This window comes from Rosa chinensis, chromosome 7 (genome assembly GCF_002994745.2).
Source record: "Rosa chinensis cultivar Old Blush chromosome 7, RchiOBHm-V2, whole genome shotgun sequence".
Lineage (NCBI taxonomy): Eukaryota > Viridiplantae > Streptophyta > Magnoliopsida > Rosales > Rosaceae > Rosa > Rosa chinensis.
The window spans coordinates 30,703,143-30,726,296 of record NC_037094.1 but is presented as its reverse complement, the minus strand read 5'-3'; the positions used below and the strand labels follow the sequence as shown (position 1 = coordinate 30,726,296).

Genomic DNA, 23,154 nt, shown 5'->3' with positions numbered 1-23,154 from the left:
GCAAAAAGAAAAAAGGAAAAAAAGAAATTAAAAAAGAAAAAAGAAAAATAAAAAAAGGAAAAAAAAAATTAAAATGGAAAAAGAAAAAAAAAATAACAGAGGGGTATATTGGACATTTCACCCAAGGCCAACTCCTAATTTGACGTGGAAGGGACCTATTAGAGGGAAATTGTGAGATCAGGGAGTTTTTGGATTAAATTAGAATGTCAGGGACTGAAACGATGAGAGAGGCAAAGTACAAGGACTAAATAGTATTTAGCAACCTTTAATCAAAATGCAGTTTTGATGCTCTAAACGACTTTTCGGACATCCAAAAGTCTATATTTCAGGGTCAAGCCCTAGTGGTACCATTCCGTTTTCCGGAAAGCTATTATACATCCAAACTGAAACTCAGTTGCCAATCTGTACAATATCGATTTAGCGTTCTTTCCGATGAAAACCTAACTCCTCAATTAAGGATTGCATTACAAATAGGGCTCTTCTAGTGAGGGATTCTTTTTTTTTTTTTTTTTTGGTCATTTTTAAGAAATTCCTTATTAGACTAACTTTTCGATCACATATTGGGATCTCAACCGTTCAGTTTTTATGTCTCTATAAGTAGATCACTTCTGTAAATTTTCAGCTAAATTGATCATCATTAAAGCATTCATAACTATGATTTACAATTATAAGCATGAATGATTCAAATTGGACATATTTGGTTTGTCCATGAATTTAATCTAGTTTGATACCTTAACGGTCATCAATTTAGCTGAAAAATTTGCTGAAGTGATATATTCATGGAGTGCTTAGAACTGAACAGCCGAGATGTCGATATATAATTGAAAAGTGGGTCCTACAAAAAGTTCCTTAAAATGACAAAAGAAAAAGATAAAAAAAAAGATCCCTTAGACCATCTCCAACAGATTGGTCCTTTGCCACCTGGCCTTCCAACGAATACTTTTGAAGGTCCAAATTGTTCTCCAACGGATATGCCTTATCCAAGTGGATTTGACATTGGCCTCTCCTCTGTCAAATTTGACAGCGTCTTCTCCTTCTGTCTTTTTTTTTTTTTTTGTTTCTCAGTGCGTCTCTCTCCTTCATTCTCGCTTCTTTCTTCCTTCATCTCACTCAGACCCGATTTCAGCCTTCGCACTTCCAAAACGCAGCAAATTCGACCCTAACCCAGAAAAATGATAAAAATCTCTTATAACCCATTAGTTTTCTCAAGAATTTGGCTTTAAAGGAGATTCTTTTCTCACTTGGAATTCGAGTTGGAGACTTGGAGCAACCGAGCAAGAGATTTGGATTATGGGAGTTCGATTGGCAGCAAATGATTTGAAGGTATGATATGAATGTGATTTTCGCACTTTGAATGAGTGATTTAAGACTTAGGCTTTGCTTTTCAAAGGCTTTGTGAATATGTGATTGTTGATTGTTACAACTGAGTACTTCTGTTACTTAATTCAATCAAATTGGCCTATAGACGAATGGTTTGGTTTTTACTTTTCATTATTTTACGGATTGCAGCAAAAGAAATTGATTCAGAAGTTCTATATCTTGACTCCTTGCCCAGATTTTGTTTGATAGTCTTCAAATTTGCTGCCCAGATTTCATTTGAGAGTCTTCATATTTGAATGAGTGATTGGATTATGAAATTTTGAATCCCATTATCAAACTTTGAATAGGATTATGAAACTTTGAATATGCTGCCCAGATTTTGTTTGATTGGAATCATAGAATTGTAAAACTTTGATTAAATGATTCAACTAGTTAGGCACTGATTTGATGGAGGCTTGAAGCTGAACATTTGATTGATATACTTAATAGGCTTAAACTAGTTTGTTTAATTGATATGCTGCCCATAATATAATCAATTTTTTTTATTCCTGGCAGTTTGCAATGATTTTGTGTTTTAGCAATTTTACATTCTATGTAATTGGTAGGATGCTATTGATAGAAAAGCTAGAATTCATATGGAAATATAGAAAGAATAAGACTTTGATGGAAAACTTTGTACATTCATTCGCAACTGAAGTGTTCATCTTTACAATGGTATTGATACCCTGGTTTGAAGCTAGGCTATATAGGTGTATGGTGATTGAAACTCTAGTACAAATCCTGAGAGATCATGAGGCATTTTGTAGTGAAGGTTTATTTTTGTATGGCTTGTTTGATGGATGAGTCATATTAGTATGTAGCAGAGCAGTTCATTTTGTTGAATGTGTTTTGTAGCTAAACTTTATTTGTCTATTTCTTATAATGAGCTTGTTTTGTTTAAATTTGGTGCTTTCTTGTTTCTCTATTTTTCAATATTTTGGTTTAAATAATAAGCAAGAACTATGTTTCAGGGTTTAAATAATCACAATCACGCTTGTGAGCTGGGTGCAGCAAAGCTGCAGTCTTGACATGTGACTTGGTTAAGACTGATTCCTTTGTCTAGTTATCCTCTGCAATGCTTGTCTGTTTGGCTGCTTGTCTGATAGGATTGCAGGAGTGTTTAGTTCAGACATATATCAGTTTCCAGTCTTGTGTTAGGCTTGCAAGGTCATATATGAGGTTTCTAAAGTTTATTCCTCCATATCTCAAATTCTCATTCTCTCAATTGCATCTCTTATACTAGAAGCATTCATTGTATGATCTTTGATTTACAAGATAAGAAAAAAAAAAAAGGGAAAACAACATGAATAGATTTATATATATTAAAATAATATTCAAATTTGACATATCCATTGGAGCTAAAATTAGTCAAAATGTTACCATGTCAAATTTGCCATGTCATATGTCAAATTCAAATTTGACCAAAGCCAAAAGACATAACCATTGGAGATGCTCTTAGACCATCTCCAATGGAAAGGTCAAAAATTTTGAAGTAAATTTGAATTGACAGCTGACAAGGAATTGTCAATTTTGACAATTTTACACTCTAACCCGTAGGTTAAAATAAATAAATTTTCTTATTATTATTATTATTATGTATTTTATTAAAACACAACTGCACCATCACTTTCTTTCTCTCCATCTTCTTCTCTTCTGTTTCTCTTCATCTTCTTCTAGCTTTTTTGGGCGATTAGAAAAGCAACCATATTAAGTTATCAACAAATTGGAACATATCCAAGCAACCACAAGTAGCCCAGATTCCAACATCGCAAACACAATCGCGACCTCAACACTATGATCGACCATCGTGATAATACTATGATCTGATTGCTCGGATTTGATCTAATCGGAGCTACTTGAATCCAATTCGTCAGTTTTCTTTCTGAGTACTCCAAACTCTAACTCTCTTCCTCTCTTTTTCCCCAAATCTGAATGAAAATTTGATTTTTGGTTTCATATCAATGATTCATGAAGGTTTGTGTATGAAGATTTGGGTACTGTAGGAAGAAATAGAGAGACGAGAAGGATCATGAATGACTCTGATCTGGGTAGCACGAAAGAGGAGAATGGGAGAAACAATAAAAAAAATGAAATGACAAATGACCTAAGGCTGTCAAATTTGACAGATGAAACCAAGAACTGTCATCCACGATGGATTTGAAGGATGGGTTGAAGAGGATGAAATCTGCCTTTTATATCCGTTGGAGCTCCACGGTGGATTTTGACACCACCGTTGGAGATGCTCTTATGTCCTTCTACTAAGCGATCTTTTTTTCTTTTCTTTTTTTGTCATTTTAAGGGATTTTTTGTGGGACCCACTTTTTTATCACATATTGGGATCCCGACGATTCAATTTTTAGGTTTATATAAGTAGATCACTTCTGCAAATTTTCAATCAAATTAATGATCGTTAAGGCATTCATAATTGTGATTTACAATTACAAGCATGAATAGTTCATGTTGGACATATTTGATTGGTCCATTGATTTTATCTAGTTCGATAACTCAACTGTCATCAATTTGGCTTAAAATTTGCATAAGTGATCTACTCATATAGACATAAGAATTGAACCATCGAGATCCTAATATGTGATCAAATAATTTGTCTAATAAGCAATCTCTTAAAATGGTAAAAAAAAAAATGATCCCCCACTATATATATATATATATATATATATATATATATATATATATATATATATATACAGATCCTATCCAGAGCAGAGCTCCGCTTTGAAATTAACGTGTGAAGTTCAAGTTTTTGGTCACTTTTTGGTCGCATATCCACATCTCGACCATTCAGTTTTTAGGTACTAGTGTATAGATCATCTCTGCAAATTTTCAGCCAAATTGATGATCGTTAAGGTATCTAACTCGCTTCAACCAATGGACGGACTGAATCTGTCAACCTGAACCGTACTAGCTTTAAGGCAGTTATCAATGCCTTAACCACTACCAAAAACAATTGCATTCGCTTCGGAAATTTACGACGGAAAACTTTTCCGTCGTAAAAAGTCAGCTTTTGCGACGACATGTGCTACGGATATTTTTCTGTAGTATATTTGCAAGTTTGTGCGACGGATATAATGTTGCCGTCGTATAATTTTAAACCAATTGCAACGGTTTTGCCACGCCGTCGCATAAATTGTTAAGGAAAAGTAAAAAAAGAAAAAACTTTTCTAGATCTAGATCTGTGGCTACACTTTCCTTCTCATCCTCCTCTCTCTGACTCTCTCTCTCTCTCGCTACAGCTCTCTGCTCTTATCGATCTTCTCTTCCATGGCCACCCCGACCTCTACCACCTCTCTTATTTCCTCTATTAATCACTCTATAACGATATGGTGGTGGTGGAATCACTGGGATGGCTGACGGAGTCGACCATAATGCCAAGAAGCACCGCGCGACGGCGTCGGAGCCTCTTCGATCATGGAGCTCAAAGCCTAGCTTTACCAGTCTCAAGAAGATTCCAAGAAGTACAAAGACCTCGCAGACCCCGACGCCGAGTTCCACCGCGCTAAGTAGAAGATCACCGCTCACAATGTCTTCTCTGCCAAGAACTCCGGCATCGACGCCTAGGCCCACAGGTACTCAACTTTCTATCTTATTGTCCAATTTTTGATATGGGTTTTGCTCTAATTTCCTTGATTATGCGCTGTTTAGGTGAAATTTGGATCATTCTAGGTTAGGGTTTTGGGATCGGATTATGGATTAAATTTTGAGTTGAGTTTTTAGGTACTGCTCAGTGATAAAGATGAGGTTTTTGAGCTCTCTATGTTGGGAACCATGACTCATATCACAGTTAATCAATTTTTGGTCTCATTGCTTAGAACATATAACAGTGGGTTAGCAAAAGGATCCCCACACGCATTCACCCGTCTCAAGGAATTGAGACTTGGTCCATTTTGGAATGAGCTTGATTCATTCCCTACTTTTTCAGGTTCTACCACAACTTGAATCTTGTGGAAATACCGAAGTTGACAGGCGCCACTAAATCTGGTGGAAAACATGTTGAGTTTGTTATCCATTTGGGTAGAACACCAAACACTGCATGAGTGCATGTAAATTGGACAATCTTATCAGAAAAGGTCAAAATGATCTACCTCTAGTACATATGTACGTGCTATCAGTAAGGATGTGATATGACTTGGACCTTTTCTACGCAAGTTGTGTTATTTGATGTGTCGGTAGTCATATGAGGGATAGTTTTAAGGGACTGTGAAAAAAAGTGAATATAGTAGTGAAGAATAAATGCACGGTTTACTTTTTCCTGCTTTTTTAGTTATTAATGATGCGTTGTGCGAACAAAGGCTTTGGGACATGAAATACAAAGAAGTGAAGAATTTCTATATGTGTGAAATTCGAAAAGACTTCACAATTGACGCTACTTTTAAAGGAAATCCATCACGATTTCTAAATCACAGCTGTGATCCGAACTGCGTCCTTGAAAAGTGGTTAGTGTGGTTTGACAGTACTACTTATATCTTGCTTTGCAATTTGAGATATTACCCACTTCCAGATTTTGTTAAGATAATTTGCTCTTTCAATGTTGTTTTTAATCTTATAATTATTGAAGTGGTAATGTATATCCTATATGCTCGTGTTTAAACATGAATATGTGTATGATAATTTGTTAAGCCAACATTTATGGTCAGACCAATCATTAAACATAACAGTCCTATAAACATAGTGCATACCATAGTTGTTTACATCTTAACTATTATGGATCCTATATGCATCAGACAAGATTTATGGACTTCTAGAGCATCAAATTTTCTTAAGTAGCACGTTGTTGCTATTCCAGTAAATTTAGACAAGATTTTTTTCTGGGTTCCAGCCAACTAGTAATAATATGTTTGGAATTTGATGCTCAAATTGTGGGTGCAAGAAATAGTCTCCATCTGGGGTACTCCAGATTAACAATGTCCGACTGGGCAGTACCACTTTGTTTTGTTTTGTTTTTCTTTTCAAAATTACTTATTTCTTTATCATATTTACAATTGTTATTAAATTAATACAGTGATATAATCCACTGGTAATACAACTGAATTCTCTATCTGCTCATTAGAATAAAATGTTAACCCACTATTAGGTCCCAAGTGCTAATCAATAATGTAAGTTGGTTTTTTTGCAGGCAAGTTGAGGGGGAAACACGTGTCGGTGTGTTTGCTGCAAGATCAATAGAAGTCGGAGAGCCATTAACATATGATTATAGGTATCCATGATTGAGTTTCTTATCTCAATGCTCCAATTCCATAAATGAAATGAGGTGTAATTATTAGGTTTTATGCATATCTCTCGTTGGTGGAGATATGGAATGAGTGCATGATATTAATAGTTTGTGCATTCATGGTATCCATGTGCAAATACCCTCAGCAGATTTGTTTTTTGGTTCTCGGTTACAGATTATAGTAACGAGCTGGGCCACTGAATTATTTTCTTAGGGACCTGTTTCAATCAACCAGACCAAGTGAGCCACGTGTCATAATGGGTCCTTGAAAGAAACCTTTGCCCCCGTTCTGTTGGATAAGATCATTAACACTTTGGTTATGTCCATCAGTACCTTCCCTGACATTAAAATCCAAGCATGATTGCCTCAACTTGCACATATGATAATGATATGTTGTTTTCAGTGTATAGTTTAAACTAGTTTTTAAACATCAAGCGTTGATAGGTGTAAGGTACATGCTTGCATACTTAATATGTGCTCTGAAGTCATTTCTTTGGTTTTAAGATGTTTTCTGGTAGATAAAGAGTACATTTTCTTAGCAAGAAGAAATCTGTTTTCATTCTAATAGTTAGAGCAATGATTACATCTTATAGGAGGAGAATGGAGGCCCCTACAAGGCATCAATTCCATTGACTCAGGCCACAAGCCCAGAAGCAGATGTTTTACTTGCTTATGAGATGAATGGAGAGGTAAGTTGAATCCTACAGTTATGCCATTTGTTCAGCTTTGCTTATCAATCACATGTTTCTGGTTTATTGCATAAGTATTTGGTTATGTCTCTGGTGCATTTTGGTCGGCCTTGTAATTTCTTGCTTTGCCTCCTTTTCATTTCTGCCGAGTAGATCCTCTAGTGTTCAATTTTTTGGCACATGGCATCAGTATATTACTCTCACATTGGGTTTTGTTTTATATACTCTTATCATGTGAAGACTGTGAAATTCTGAAACTGATTTTTTTATTTTTTTTCTTTACCTAAGGTTGTTTTTAGAATGAGTTCTTTTATCTTGTCAGTTGGGTACCTTTATCTTGTTCTCTTTATTCATTGTTATTGATAGAGATTGTTAATTAAATTAACTTTATGTTTGTTTTCTTAGCATCAGTGGGTGTTGAGATGACGTGTTTGAAACCTAGAAGCCCACCTAGCCTAAATTCTATCCCTTCCACCGTTTTGCCTTTGTCTTCTTTTCTTTTTGGGCTTTTGTTTCCCATCGAGAAACGGATTTGGGGAGGGTACTACATAGTTCCAGATTTCTTTTCTTTGAGACGGGGGATTGAAGAGAGAAGGAAGAGAGGAATTTAGACCTTGGTTTTGAAAGAGAGTACAAACTAAGCTTGTTTCTGGTTTGGGTATTAAGAAGCTCGGGTACTAAGTCAAGGGTGAGGGTTTCATGTTTCTACTTTGTGGTATCCTCTATCTATTTTCTTTATTTTGTTAATCTCCTTATTGGTTTTTACTCTGGAGTATTGGGTTTTGGATCTTGATTATATGTTCTGTTAGTCATCAACTCAGTATGTGTTTCGAATTGTGAATTTGATGGTTTTATTGTGCTGCAATTGTTATGGATCATGATTTGAGAATTACCTTAAAATTAATTGTGTTTTCAATCCTCTAGTCAACAAGAGAGTGGTGTTGGCAATGTGCACATTACATATGACGTGACCATGATTAGTGGCACGGTCATTGAGCTGTGGTAGCTCGGGGGCTTTGAAAGCCTGATTATTTTCATGTCTGAGTTTGCTGTGGCAACTGGTTGTGTTGGAGTTTAGAAATATTCTTTTTCGACGGCAAAGTATCCGTTGCAACAAATTCACCCCAATTTTTTTTTTTAAATGAAATATCTTTTTGCGACGGCAAAGTATCCGTCGCAAATAGTTTAGCTATTACGACGGCAACAGTTTTCCGAGGCAAATACTTTTTGCGACGGCATTTTACCGTCGCAAATGGATTTTGTGACGCCACCTATTGCAACGCCAACATTTCCGTCGCAAAAGGCTCAATTTTCCGTCGCGAAAAGTTTTTTCCGTCACAAAAGCCCAATTTGCGGTCGCAAAATAGGCGTCGCAAATGCAATTCTTTTTAGTAGTGAACGATCATCATTTTGGCTGAAAATTTGCAGAGATGATCTAACGATCATCAGTTTTTAGATACTAGTGTATAGACCCTCTCTGCAAATTTTCAGCCAAAATGCTGATCGTTAAGGCATTGATAACTAACTGCCTTAAAGCTAGTACGGTTCAGGTTGACAGATTCAGACCATCCATTGGTTTAAGCGAGTTAGATACCTTAACGATCATCAATTTGGCTGAAAATTTGCAGAGAGAATCTATACACTAGTACCTAAAAACTGAACGGTCGAGATGTGGATATGTGACTAAAAAGTGACCCAAAACTCGAACTTCACACGTTAATTTCAAAGCGGAACTCCGCTCTGGATAGGATCTGTGTGTATATATATATATATATATATATATATATATATAGAGGTCTTCTATGCTAAGGAGGTCCGTTCCTTAGCTAGGAACGGATTTCCATATTTTGACCACTTTTCGATCACATATTCACATCCTAACTATTCAGTTTTTAGGTCCTAATGTATAGATCACTTCTGCAAATTTTCAGCCAAATTGATGATCGTTAAGGCATCCAAAACTGCAATTTACAATTATGAACATGAACTATCCAGGTTGGACAGATTCGGTTCGTTCATTGATTTAATCGATTCGATACCTTAACGATCATCAATTTAGCTAAAAATTTGCATAAGTGATCTATACATTAGGACCTAAAAACTAAACACAAGGTCGGTCCTGAGATTTTGGAGGCCTGGAGCGAAAATTATAACAAGATTTACTAAAATTATAACAAGGCTTACTAATTGTGTATCCATCAAAACACTATGACAATTTCGGCGCAGCAGAAAAAGTAAATAAGTTTCATAACTTAATAAATGACTATAAAATATTGAATATAAAGTTCATTGTTGTTGAGTTTCAATTTTTCCTATTTGTTATAAGGCCTACGTCCTCCAATTTGATTTTTTTTTTTTAAATTGAGAGAGGAAAGAGAAGAAAAAAAAACTAGAGAAGGATAAATAGCAAAAAATGAGAGATGATAAAAGGGAAGAAAGAAAAGAAGAAGAACAAAATAAATGCCCACCAAATGAGAGATGAAAAAAGGAGAGAGAAAAAAGAAGAAAAAGTAAACAAAATTAATCAAACCCACCACCAGAAGCCATTTCCATCAAATTAATAATAAAATTGGAAGCCTCCAAGTTTCGGAGGCCTTGTGCAGCTGCACCAGTTGAACTACCTCAAGGCCAGCTCTGACTAAACGGTTAAAATGTGAATATGTGATCGAAAAGTAGTCAAAATATGGAAATTTGTTCCTTAGCTAAGGAACGAACCTTCTTAGCATATATATACAAGGCCCTTCTAGTGAAGGATCTCTTTTTTTGGTATTTTATAGGGATAGGCATTAGACCAATTATTCGATCATATATTCACATCTTAACCGTTCAGTTTTTAGGTCTTAATGTATAGATCACTTCTGCAAATTTCAGCCAATTTGATGATCTTTAAGGCATCCAAAACTGCAATTTACCATTATAAACACGGACGGTTCCGGTTCGACAGATTCGGTCCATTCGTGTAAATTGCAGTTTTAGATGCCTTAACGATCACCAATTTGGCTAAAAATTTGCAGAAGTGATCTATACATTAGGACCTAAAAACTGAACGGTTAAGATGTGAAAATATGATCTAAAAGTTGGTCTAATGCCTATCCCTATAAAAGACTTAAAAAAGGGATCCCTTAGTGGAAGCCCTATATATATATATATATATATATATATATATATATATATATATATTTATATATATATATGTATGTATGTATGTATGTATGTATATATATATATATGTATGTATGTATATATATATATATATATCTATCTATATGTATGTATGTATGTATGTATGTATATGTATGTATATATATATACGTATGTATGTATATATATATATGTATGTATGTAGGAGCCCTCATTATACATGTAATACATATATAAATACACGTGTTCATGCATTGCATGTAACTGATGCAAGTAATGCAAATAATTTATCTGATCATATGCACAATGCACAAGACAAAATCTCCACTTAACATGCATGTCAAGTAGGCAGCTTACTTGCAACAGTTCACTTCTTAATTTGATACCCGGTATTGCAATTAACCAGCACAAGCATGAAAAAACGTATGAATTACTCGATCAGTCATTGACCAAATGACTGGGATCGATATTTGAGATGGCGAACCTGCTTGTATTATATATTTGTTTTAATTTGCAAGACTGGATTTTATTGATCGTCGAAGTAAATATGTGCTGTGCCACTATATTGGAGATGATATATAATTTACAAATCTTTATAAGCCGATATGTCCTAGCTTAAAAGTATACCTGCATGCATATATTTGTTTTGCTCATTTGACAAGATGATTTTCAAGAAGGCCTCCTCTAGTTTCTTGATTCCTTCTAACAGTTGCCAGAGTTTTGAAAGTGATTCCCAAAATCAGTTGAGTTTCATTCCTGTATTATTTTTCCTTCTTGACTAATATGCATGCTCCGACCTTTCATGTTTTAGTTAGGTCTTTCAAATGGTTAGCTAGGCTTGGTAAATTAAAAACAAGGATTAGTCGAATCGGAATAGCTGGGTACGTCATTTTGATAGTAACATGAGTTCAGTTCCGTCCAACTGACTAGGTCTGTTCATATTTAATATGGCCAAAGCACAGCCTTCCATGCTACTTAATTAATTTTGCATAATTAATCCTTGAAGAGACTTAAAAGATGAACTGTTGCGGATATAGATATATATTGTGTGGTTTTCGGAGTGAGAATGAGGGCCCTTTCTTTTCCTCTTTTCATTGGGTTAGCAACTTGGCATGTATGCATGCTTTGGTTAACATTAAGTAATCAACTGTTACATTGTCCTAGTAGAAGAGAAGAACCTTCAGTAGGCTGCGCCTTTCAGGACCGGTGGCTGTCATCATGGGTGTGGTAATTAAACAGCGGAACCACATTTAGTAATTGATCATTATCTCACGGATCTAAGTAAGATCAATCTGTAGAGAAAGATGTTAAATAGATTTCATATAAGTGATGCAATAATATTAATGAAATGGTCAAGCTTAAATATTATCTGTATGTAATAAGAAACCAAGATCTCTGTATTAACAGAAATAAGAGCTCCTGCTCTTGATATATTGGAAGTTCTTCTAGCACACATTGTTCTTAATTTACATGCAGGACAATCCTGACTAGTTGCAATTCCTCTCCCGAATATCAGAACTGAGCTTAGCAGTTTTTTTTTTTTTTCCTACTTCTTTTAAAAAAGAGGACCAAAGGATTAGCAGTTCTTTCAACGAGAGTGAAATTAACAGGGTGATGAACCTGTTAATGGTTTTATCTTATCGTCTTGGGTACGATGGAGGCCCAATTTGAAAATGGTCTTCACTATTTGGTTTTCAATGTCTCAGAATTGATGCAGAGCTGCAGCAAACAAACGGGTAGGTATGGAAATGTTCATGTGAATTCATGTAATTAAAGATCATCAATCGATGATTCATATTCATCTAGGTTATCTCCATACCAAGGCCACATGCCCATTAAAATTTATAAAATTGTCTCAACAAAATGGTTCTTTCTTTGAGATGAGATCGTACAAAATGATTTGAGAGATGGAAAGAATATTACAGTGTAAGCATAATTTCTTGCATATTTACAGCTCGAATCCAACTTGCTAAGTTGTATTATACACATTATCGATTCGCAGGAGAAATGTTTAGAAAGAGCAAATGTGAAAATCACCATCTAGTTGACCGTAATAAATAGCCTAATGCAGTGTAGATCTTGATCTGCACAGCAACTCCTGAAGGAAGTGCAAATGCCTGTTTATAAGGTTTGACACACATCGATATTCAGCAGAGTAGATAAATTTAGTAGCAGTAGTTAACTTTTGCTCCAAGTATGTTAATCCATAAAGTATCAACAAGAATATATGTAGAATTCACCCACCAAAACCACACCAATATATGTCAATCTCATGTTGCTCTATCCACAGCATCTTTCTTTGCAGATGAATTAGCTACAGTTCGCTCTTTCATGGCTTCCTTTTCAAGCTTCTTCTTTTCAATATCAGCAAGTCTTTCATTTTCCTCTCGCGACTTGCTGAACATCTTGACAAAGACGAACAATACCTGTGTCACTGCATGGCCAATAAATTTCAAATATCAAAGCTTTTAAATCATCTGACATGATATAAGAAGATCATAAAAGAAACCTACAATGACAGTTACACTATCTCTCCAAGATTAGAACTTAAAAAAAAAAAAAAAAAAAACCCTTAGCCCACCCCACCCTTACTTATGTCAGTGAGGATCGAACCCATGACATTTACAATGTTGGAATTATAACTTAAGCAAACGCATTGCATCATTGACTGAAATACACTGAGCATATCCCTATTTATATTTGCCTTGACTATTATCAATGGATTTCAATGATTTCCTTCTCATCAACAGACTTACAGCCAAAGTTAAATGGAGTAAATACTCTAACCTACCCTGCAAGTTCATTTCGTCCAGACATAATTCAAGCACCAGTTAGGGCCTGATTTCACATTTATCAACAGACTTTTGGATTTCAATCATATAGCCCTATGGGTAATATGAATGGAAAGGAAAAGAAGGATTCTTTGAAGACTGCAATACAGCAGGGGTGGAGCACCTTCACACTATTAGATTATTTGATTGGCACTCTAATTAGGTTTTATTAGGTTTCTTTACCAACTATCTTGGTAGCACTCCAGACAATAATAAAAGTGAACCAATGTTTCATTAGGTGAAGTGGGTCAATGGTGACCCTAGGTGACCAAGTCCAAAGGTTGAACCATTCAGAATGGGTATAAGCTAGAGAAGAATAAGAATCTGTGTCTGGTGTGATGTAATCATGAGTGAAAGATCAAAGCAAACCTTGTTCAAAAGGACACCGAGATGGATCCTCCCCAAAGTATTGAGACAAAGAATCTGCATTTCTTCCCTGCAAGAAAAGAGTTGGGGTTAGGACAGTAGACCAGCAATAAGCTGCACAGCACAAAGAATATATCGAAGAAAAGAGAAACTGTGGAATTGTGGAATGCACTCACCACTTCAGAGTACAAGGAGATTAGTGACCTTACTTCAGCTTCAGCCGTATCAAGAAAACTCTTCAGCACCTGCAGAGAGAAGATTCTATCTTTCATGTTGACATGCAAATGCATGTAGTTAAACAGATGATCAATTTATCAAAGTCCTTTCTAGGACATACATGTAAGCACCAGAAAAAGGGTTATAACTAGAAACAACACAAATTTGTGTTTATGTGCTAACTCGGGCTTTTTTAACTCAAATTGGGTCATCTTTCAGGCTTCAATAATAGGTCCCTAAAATAATGCAAGTTGATTTAGGATGAGTGAGATTGTGTTCATGGAAAGTTCCTTCCCTCTCTAAAATAAAAATCAATTTCAAACCTTCAACACCCAGATGCTAAAGCTACTCAAAAAGCTGATTCTCTTCTTCCTTACATCCATCTTCTAATTTTACCTCTCCCAAGTCATGGATCTATAATAGGTCCCGAGAATAATTGAAGTTACTTCAGTATTAGGGAGCTTGTGTCTCTAAAATAAAATAAAAACAATTTCAAACCTTTCAACACCTAAAACTGCTTCAAAAATTAATTCTATCCTTCCTAACTAAGTGTCCATCTTCTACAATTTTACCTCTCCCAATTCCTGAATCTACTATGTTCTGCTTTTGCCTCCCACTGGCCACCCAATGAAAAAATCTATTACTATCACCACGTTTTCCCATGCACTCTCGTTATCCGTGTCCAACAATTTTCTTCTATAATATAGCAGTTCATAAAAACCAATTCTTAATCTTGCCCTTTCACTCCGCACAGGATGCAATCCCTTTCCTCCGGCCATTCATCTCCTTGATTTTTCCTCCACTTCCTTTTCCATTTCCACCCCAAAATACTTCCTTTTCCATTCCGTGATCCTCTCCTTTAGAAGATGAAATTTTCTCATCAATTTAAATCCCTTAGAACTGAACCAACATACTTTAATGGAATCTTTCTGTAAGCTTTTGAATTTTGATCACAAGCAAGTTATTTTGATCGCAGCAAAGGAATGGACTGCAGCTAGTATAGTTATAATAAGCATTAAAAATCCAAGCATATTAGGCAAGGGAAATCTTATCCTCACCACCAACCCATTTAGTATAAATTGGCTGAGTAGACTCCCATTATGCCTAATCAGAAACAAGATGTATTGAATGACCTTTTTTCTTATTTTTTCTTTTCAGAAGAAACAAATACGTTATCACTGCAAAGACGAGAATAGTACAGAGAGTGGGCAAGGAATCCACAGCCTAGGAACAAGATGTATTGATCACACTTTAATTGCTAACCGAATAATCAAGTGATAGTTTATATTTGTAGTTTAGTCAATTCAGAAAGGGGATAGCTTTTTCAATTCTTGTATATAATGTTTAATTACGAAAGGAAACCACTCAGTATTTCTCACCTTTCGAAAACCAGAAGAGATTACACCGTCGTTTTCAGCAGCAGCAAGTTCTTGCTCAACCTTTTCAAGACCTTTACTCACGGCTTGCATTTCTTCAGCTAAAGCTTTCAATGGAATCTGATTATTTGATGTTAAGATCAAATTAAAGAAGCATCAAATTTATTGGGTCAGCTATGTACTGTTACTAACTAAAGTTACAACAACATCAGGAAGAGCCGATTCTATATAATTCACCTTAGAGGCAGCTTCCAAATGAATAAGATCCTTATCAAAATCCAGCAACTCTGGCATTTTCTCAGCAATAAGCTAATGAAGAAAGAAAAAAATGAGTAATGGCATGACTTGAATATCCCAATATAAATGTACCCAAGGAAAAAAAAAAACTGTAAAGCAAGAAATCCGTGCATAGGGGATATTAGCATCAACAACTTTGACGGCATAGATGGCAGAACTAATACATTCACAAGAGTTGGAAATTAGTGGGAAAACTACATAAAAGTTCAGATTCTTAGTTCAATTACTAATTTGAAGACCCAATGCATGAATTATCCAGTCAGAACACTTTTGCATGTATCCATATAAGAATTTTTGTTTCGATCTGAGAGGATTAACAAAACAGCTTTTAACCCTCTCAGTAGGTGCTTTATATGAATTCTTTCTATCACTCAATGTCAGAAAAATCAAATGAAAGACATAGTAAATAGACCCAAAAAACATTTAATGGTTGAAATATTCAACTTTCATACCTTACACAAATAGTGCATTAAAGTCATTTTGTTGTTTCTTGCACGGGTGTCAGACAATTTAAGAAGGCTGTCCAATTTAAATCCTATGGCTGACCCTGAAACATCAAAAGATAAATATTATTAACCTAAGAAACGTAGTCATAATAATAAGATTAGTAAAATACAACACTATACAGCGCCATACCTCGAGCAGTGCCTTGATTTAAGGCATTTCCCAAAGTAAGAATTGTCTGCATTACCTGTCGCAACTTCGCAGATTCTTTAACCTGTATATATGTGGCATGTAAGATGGAGGAGAAAAATAGGCTCTTAGGTACTAGTTTAATGACCATTAACTCCATGGTACCTCTCTAGCAGCACTATTGATGGTAATCAAGTTTAATCTTAAATCTTTCACCTGATCAAAATCAAGCATTAAAAGTTGTTAGGTTTGTAAGGTACAAAAACCATACAGAGAAAAATAAAACATAAAACATACCTGACTAGAAAAGGTAATTTTGAAAGCAAATACTCGCAACTTGGGTTCTACTCGTGGAACCTTCATCAGCTCTAAGAAAAACTGAAGTAATTAATAGCACACTGTTAGTTCAGGAAATCAATAGACATGAATTTCAGATCATGGGACTAGAGAGAACCTGTTCACACTTCCCCAGCATTTCCTTCTCACCTGTATAGTTCTGGAGAACAAAACACAATTCAGCTATAATAAAGAGAGTCTTAACAACCTATAAAACTAGAAAGCGTCTCCAGAGTTTCGCCATATATTGTTGATACACTTTTAGGGTTAATTACACCAAAACTTCCAGCCACTTCAAAATATTTTACTCAAGAACTTGCAATTCTAGAATCTACAACCCAACTATTTAAGTTAAAACATGGTTGCACATAACCCCTTCAACTGCTCACCATCAATAAACTGCTGACATCCACTTAAAAGCATTTCTAAATGACTAGATGGACCAGCAGTTCAACAGGAAGGAGGTATATCATTGCTTTATTTCCACATTAAATGCAAGCATACAGCCAAAGTACTATAAGATTCAAAACTAGAGGCAAACAAACTCTAAAGTCTAAACCCATCCCCAGAAGAACAACTATTTCATAACCAATTCAATAGATGGAAGAATGGATTGCTGTGGAAGACTAGTGGAAAGAAGAGAGTTTTACCTTCAAAGTTTCCATTTCTTCTTTGGTAGGACAAAATCTAATGAGATTCTCAACCTGATCAATGTCAAGAACAGAAGAATCCAGTGCCAGAACTGCATTCTGAAACCAGAAATGTTCAACTTTAGGACCATGATTTTGCATGTGAAGTTTCATAAAAATATAAATAACTTGAGAGTAGAAGAGATTAAATATATGAATACAACACCAAATAAAGTATGTTCAAGTCAATGCACCACCCTCAATCCAATATATGCATATTATTTTACACATGAATTATAAACCAATAAGTCTTTTCACCATCCATATTTCCCGAAAGCAGCAGAAAGTTACCTATTAAAGAAGAGTAAACATTTCTTCAAATTCTATGAATGAAATGCACATAAGCAGAAGCCGGAACTTACAATCATATCTGGCAGGGGGATCTTTATTTTTGAAAGCATAATTTCACAGTTATATGCTCTACGCAGGTCGACCTGATAGAGAAAGAGAAAAAAAACAAAACAAAACAAAATTAAGTCTGAATACATCTCCTAAGATGGCAATCAAGGCTATCATATTCAAGAAAAAAAAGACTTAGAAAAGCATCTCTCTTCACCAGGTACGAGTTGTGATACTTGACAATAAAATAAAAGAGATGATATTTTAGAGTTGTGTGAAAAAAAAATTAAAACAAAAGACCACAGTTTTCCAATAATTAAAATCTATATATAAATAACATTTCAGATACAGGATGATAAAAACATCAGTACGTACTTAGTTGTCAAACTCTCATCACCTATGTAGTAACTGCATAAAAGATGCTTACTAACTAAACTACTTCCAGAGTATTCAATACTTAGCACTAGGTTGAGTACAATGGTAATAATGCTTATCTTGGTAACGACATATACATATACATATGTGCATATGCATATGCATGTCATATTATGTTTCCAGATTCTCAATCAAAAGATTCAAAACCAATTATGAGAGAGAATGTTACACTGCTCTGTACTTTTTATAGAATCCATTGTTGTCTATTCTTAACCATTAGATTTAAATGTTTATAAAGATCACTCAAATGTATTTAATTATCACATCTCTACTGTGTTAAAATTTGTATTTTTAAACACACCTATACTGTATATTGAACCTGTGAAGTACTGAAAAATCATATGTAACCAGTGAGAAAATTACACTTTTGTTCACGGAGGTGGTGTTATATCAAAACCATTGAGGAAAAAAAGGTACAGTTAATACTATCTTTTCACAATGTGTTACAAGTAAAATAAAATAAAAATATACATATATAAAAAGAAAAAAAGGAACTGCAATAATGATTGATATATATAATAGAAGCCTACAGAAGCTTCAGCTTCCCAGACTTATAACATACAACTTAGGTATTGTAATTAAAATTTGGTACCATCAATTAGAGAGCTACGACTATCCATTCCTACTATTTTCGTTAAGATCAATCAAGTGAAAAAAGAACATGTAAACTTGCTACCAGCTCAGGTTAGCTCCCTTTCCGATAGGCCAAAAGTTTAGTCCCACTACTTTGATTCTTCTCTATGATTGAAGAATCACAAGCATAACATGTGTGATCATCCATCTTCCTTCAAATTGTGGGTTTATAATTTACCATGAAGTAAAAGTTTATCAATCGAAAGAAACCATCATTATTAAAAAATTTAAAAAAATAAAAATAAAAATAAAAATAAAAAATCCCGAGCACCATAAAAATACAAAGACCCAAGCACTACTCCAAGTCTCAATGAAGAAGAAACAGAGCTCACCAATTGCACTTTCTCAGGTTTGGTCATGGTTGGCCCACGTCTACCTCCAGCTTTAACGCCCTTCCCATCTGAAGCAGAGGCTGCTGAGAATAGACTTTCAAGTTCTGATATATCTATTTCTGGAGCGCTGAGCAAAAGCATCCACAATGTGACATCAGAAGACACCAAGGACAAAAAAAGAAGAAAAAGAGATAACTGAGTACCAAAAACACAGAAACAGAACAAGAAACATAAGCATCACTTGTGGAGAATCAAGAAGAAGAAAAAATGTGTGGCAACATACATGGCCTCTCTTCATTTCAGTGAGAACAATTATTTGTACACTAAAAAGGGCACCATAAATTTAACTAAAGCTAGTTTTATAAGTGCTTTGATTATTTCTTGCTTTGCATCAAGAAGAATTCCATAAACATTTACCTCGACACATTTTCCTGTTTTTGAGAATCAGCCCACAAGCTCCCTTGCATTGCACGAGTAACCTTCACCCAGTGTAGAGGCTTCAACGAATTTTTCTTTGGGGCATTAGCAGCACCACGACCTCTTCCAATACTTGTTGGTCCAGAAGAAGCTTTACCCCTTCCAGCAGATGGTGGGGGTGGCGGCGGTGCACTAGGGCCCTTTCCTCCAGGTGGTGGGGGCGGCGGTGGTGCACTAGGGCCCTTTCCTCCAGGTGGTGGGGGTGGAGCTGGTGTTGCAGGACGACTTGACGGCAGAGGTGGAGCATTAGGGAGCTTTGGTGCTGGTGGTGGAGGAGGTGGGGTTGGCCTTCCAGGTCCTGCAGGAGGTGGAGGAGGGGGTGGTGGCCTACAATTCATTGGGGGAGGGGGTGGAGGAGGTGGCGGTGCTGCACAACCAGAACCAGAAATGGATGGAAGAGGAGGAGGGGGTGGAGGGGGTGATGGTGCTGCACATCCAAATCCAGAAATGGATGGAACAGGAGGGGGAGGAGGAGGTGGCGGTGCTGCACAACCAGTACCAGAAATGGATGGAAGAGGAGGAGGAGGCGGCGGTGGTGGTGGTGGTGGTGGTGGCGGTGCCACTGTTGGTATTAGCTTGTTAGTTGTACTTCCCAAAAATGGAGGAGGCGGAGGTGGGGGAGGTGGCAAACATTGTTGACGAGAATTAGAAGAAAGAGGTGGTGGTGGCGGCGGAGGAGGAGGTGCTGGTGGGCCTTTTCTAGACACATTAGGAGAGGGAGGAAGAGACGGCGGGGGTGGTGGTGGCGGCGGCGGTGACAGAACCCTACTAGTAGTGGAAGGTAGGGGGTTCAGAATACTTCTATTGGAAATGCTACTGGGTGGAGGTGGCAGGGATAATGTAGGCCCTGTATTAGCATCAGAATCTGGAGGTGGTGGTGGAGGCTGAACAGCAGGATGTAATGATGCTGATGTCAGGGGTGGAGGAGGCAACGTTCGAGGGGATGAACATGGTGAGGATTCTTTACTTTTTCCTAATGATTGTTGATGAAGAGATTGCTGTACAGGTCCAACTAACTCTTGATTAGGAGACTCTGGAGCAAGGTTCGCATTGCGTGGACTGTCATTTTCAAATGATAAGGGGACTGAGTCAAATGTATCGATCATCAGTCCTTTCATTGAATCTGCTGAAGCCTTGGAAACAGTATCACATGCTTCATCCGAACTGTCAGCAGTGCTAGATGCATTATTTTCTTCTTCAGAGTCAGCAGGTGATGTGAATAAACTCACTTTGTTTTGCAACCTTGACATTTCTTTCGCGTCACTTAAGACAGAAAGCTGCTTAAGCAACCATAACGCTGCATCATCATTTCTATCAACCCACTCACCACCATTGAAAAGTTCTTGAACCCTAGAAAAAGCTTCAATAGGCAATCCACCTTTCTCCTCACCATTTAAAATTGTGGTTGGAGCTCTGGGAGGAGAGATGCTCTCAACTTCCCCAAACAATACCTGAATCAATGAGTTCATATCAGATAGATGATTAGCTGATACGAGAATATGTGTACAATAAAGGGATGCTCGAACCAAAATCAAGTGGGAGTCACTTCTCAGACCTTAGAGAGAAACGAAAATGAAGTGCAATGCTAAAATCCTTGGTAATTCAATTTTCTAGGACAAGATTAATTATTTTCTATTGAGATCCAAACGAAGGGCCCAGAAATAGTCACCTCAGCTCGGAAGCCTTTGGGATAGCACTCCTTTGAATCCCATAGAATGTCTAAGTTTTCAGAATTCAGCATCAGTATATTGGAACGAATAAATGCAGTGTTGAACATAACACGGAACATCATGACTTCCCTTTCTGGATCGGAATCCAAGTGGACACACTCCAACACAACATCTCCTTGCACTAAACACTGAATGTCAATTTTGATGACATCACAATCTGCCTGCAAAGAAGGAACAATAATAACTGGAGCAGTTGAAGGAAGGAACAGTCACCAATGCACATGTAGAATGACAAACTTCAATGAGAAGCAAACTTTAAACAATATCTGTTACCTGACGGTAGTTTCGAAGTGTCTTCTTCCTAGGCATGGAAAAAAGCATTTGGGTCGAAAGCCCACCCTTGCTAAGGTAATTCCTACCAAAAATACGAATAATTGGAGTGCAGCCATTTTGGGAATCAAAGTTTGGAATAGCTCGAAGAATGACACAATCTAAAGAAAGTGCTCGCTCAGGAGGTGGCCACTCTGGAGCTATATTTCTTCTCGCAACGTATTGAAGGTAACGAAGCTGAGATGGGAGCGGATTTAAAGGTGACAACAGCTGCAAGAAACCTTTAGGAGCTTCACGATGTACAATGTCCAGAGTCTTGCGTTCACCACTATGCAATTTTCTAAATATCAAAAAGCTAGCTAAAAGGAATGCCAACAGTGGCCAACCCCCCCTCTCACAGTGGAGAAGAATAACATTCTGTTGCTTGCCAAGCAACAGCCAACTCTCACAAACACGAAGAAAATGTTGAATGAGAGATAATGGAAGGAGTGGACAACCCTCATACTGTCGTGGATAATCCATAACTGTAACATCATATTCGCATAGTATCTCAGCAAACTGACTACGTTTCTCACCCTCACGAAAATTGAATGCAAGGAACGATGATTCTGGGAATTCTTCATGTAACTCAGTAACGATTTCATGCAAGTAGATTTGGTACATTTCCTCAGGCAATACCTCGGTGGAAAAACAAGAATCAAACACTGCACACATTTTCATGAAAAATTGAAATTTCGCCATTTAGGACAATCGAAACTTACAATTCAAAGTAATAACAGCAACAGTAGATAAAAAAAAATGCAGAATCAAACGTTACCATATACTCTCTCTACAAATTCAAGCAATCCATCTGGGGGCCTTTTGTAAAAAAATCTACTTAGAAGCGACATTTTCCCTTCGTATCCAATTTTACCAACAGAATTGCATGTAGGAATTCACCGATCAAACCTGAAGAAAAAAATAATTTAAAAAAATTAATCACTGATAAACATAATTTCATCTTCAACAGTACTCATTGGCATTTCAAAATTAAACAGATACACAAGTAAAGAGCCGGAGCTTTCTGGTTGATTACTGAAAAATGAAAGCAATTGAGACTTAATCTTCCAATTCCCTAACTCGAGCTAGTACAATTCTAATTAACAGGAACACATTAAGCCAGAGATTCCACTTTCTCATCAACCAAACAGAGATTGAGCTTAACCCCGATTCGGTGCAAATCAAAACAATAAAGCTATTGAGAATCGGCGAATTGAGTGAGGGTTTAGTATGAACCTGAGAGAATGGAAGGCGGTGGCGAGAGCGAACCGGAGAGATGAGATTCCGACGGCCGGAACAAGTACTCTACTGGAAGTCGGGAGAGCTCTTTCTTGCGAACTAGTTGGAAAGGAAAGAGCCGCTTCACGAACCCATTTCAATTTGAACTGTTTCTCTTTGTTTTTCTCGCAGTTTTCAAGTTTGAAAATTTTTTTTTTTTTGGAAACTCTATAGTTCCCTGTTTTTTTTCTATTTTTATTTTCTATCAAAAGAGTTCGTGTGACATATCATTTCATGTTTCATTATATATATAACCACCGCAGGTGGTAGAGTTGGTAAGAGACTCTAGGTATGGAAGGGTTCGAATTCCGCCGACGCTTATTGGAGTTAAATTCCAATATATTCTTGGTGGTCAGGGGGAGGAAGCGTTCGGACAAAATCCCCGGAGCACTGATTAGTCTTTGGGCCTAGGAAGCATTTGAGGACACCATGTGATTGACAAATCAAAAAAAAAAATGTTT

The 23,154-nt window shown here is 36.5% G+C and overlaps 1 protein-coding gene and 1 long non-coding RNA gene across 5 annotated transcripts; one reads left to right on the top strand and one right to left on the bottom strand.

The window, feature by feature from the left end:
- Window positions 1–1,062: 1,062 nt before the first annotated feature.
- LOC112176512 lies at window positions 1,063–11,885 on the top strand. Of its 4 annotated transcripts, none has more exons than XR_005803175.1 (4): window positions 1,063–1,323; window positions 6,491–6,571; window positions 7,180–7,275; window positions 11,584–11,885. It is a non-coding gene; the product is annotated as an uncharacterized LOC112176512 (long non-coding RNA). The 4 variants fall into 4 exon arrangements; XR_005803177.1 differs by lacking the exon at window positions 1,063–1,323 and adding an exon at window positions 4,526–4,943; XR_002926962.2 differs by lacking the exon at window positions 1,063–1,323 and adding an exon at window positions 5,703–5,810.
- Window positions 11,886–12,297: 412 nt separating this feature from the next.
- Window positions 12,298–22,889, bottom strand: LOC112176510 (formin-like protein 14). Its single transcript, XM_024314468.2, has 19 exons — window positions 22,652–22,889; window positions 22,194–22,324; window positions 21,380–22,080; window positions 21,046–21,267; window positions 19,317–20,827; window positions 18,900–19,026; window positions 17,523–17,594; window positions 17,122–17,220; window positions 16,590–16,631; window positions 16,433–16,513; window positions 16,301–16,351; window positions 16,139–16,220; window positions 15,955–16,049; window positions 15,443–15,514; window positions 15,209–15,325; window positions 13,790–13,858; window positions 13,617–13,683; window positions 12,661–12,850; window positions 12,298–12,533 (listed from the first exon to the last, which is right to left on the bottom strand). Exons 2-18 carry the CDS (start codon window positions 22,264–22,266, stop codon window positions 12,687–12,689), a joined length of 3,645 nt encoding a protein of 1,214 aa, XP_024170236.1. The 5' UTR covers window positions 22,267–22,324; window positions 22,652–22,889; the 3' UTR covers window positions 12,298–12,533; window positions 12,661–12,686.
- Window positions 22,890–23,154: the final 265 nt, after the last annotated feature.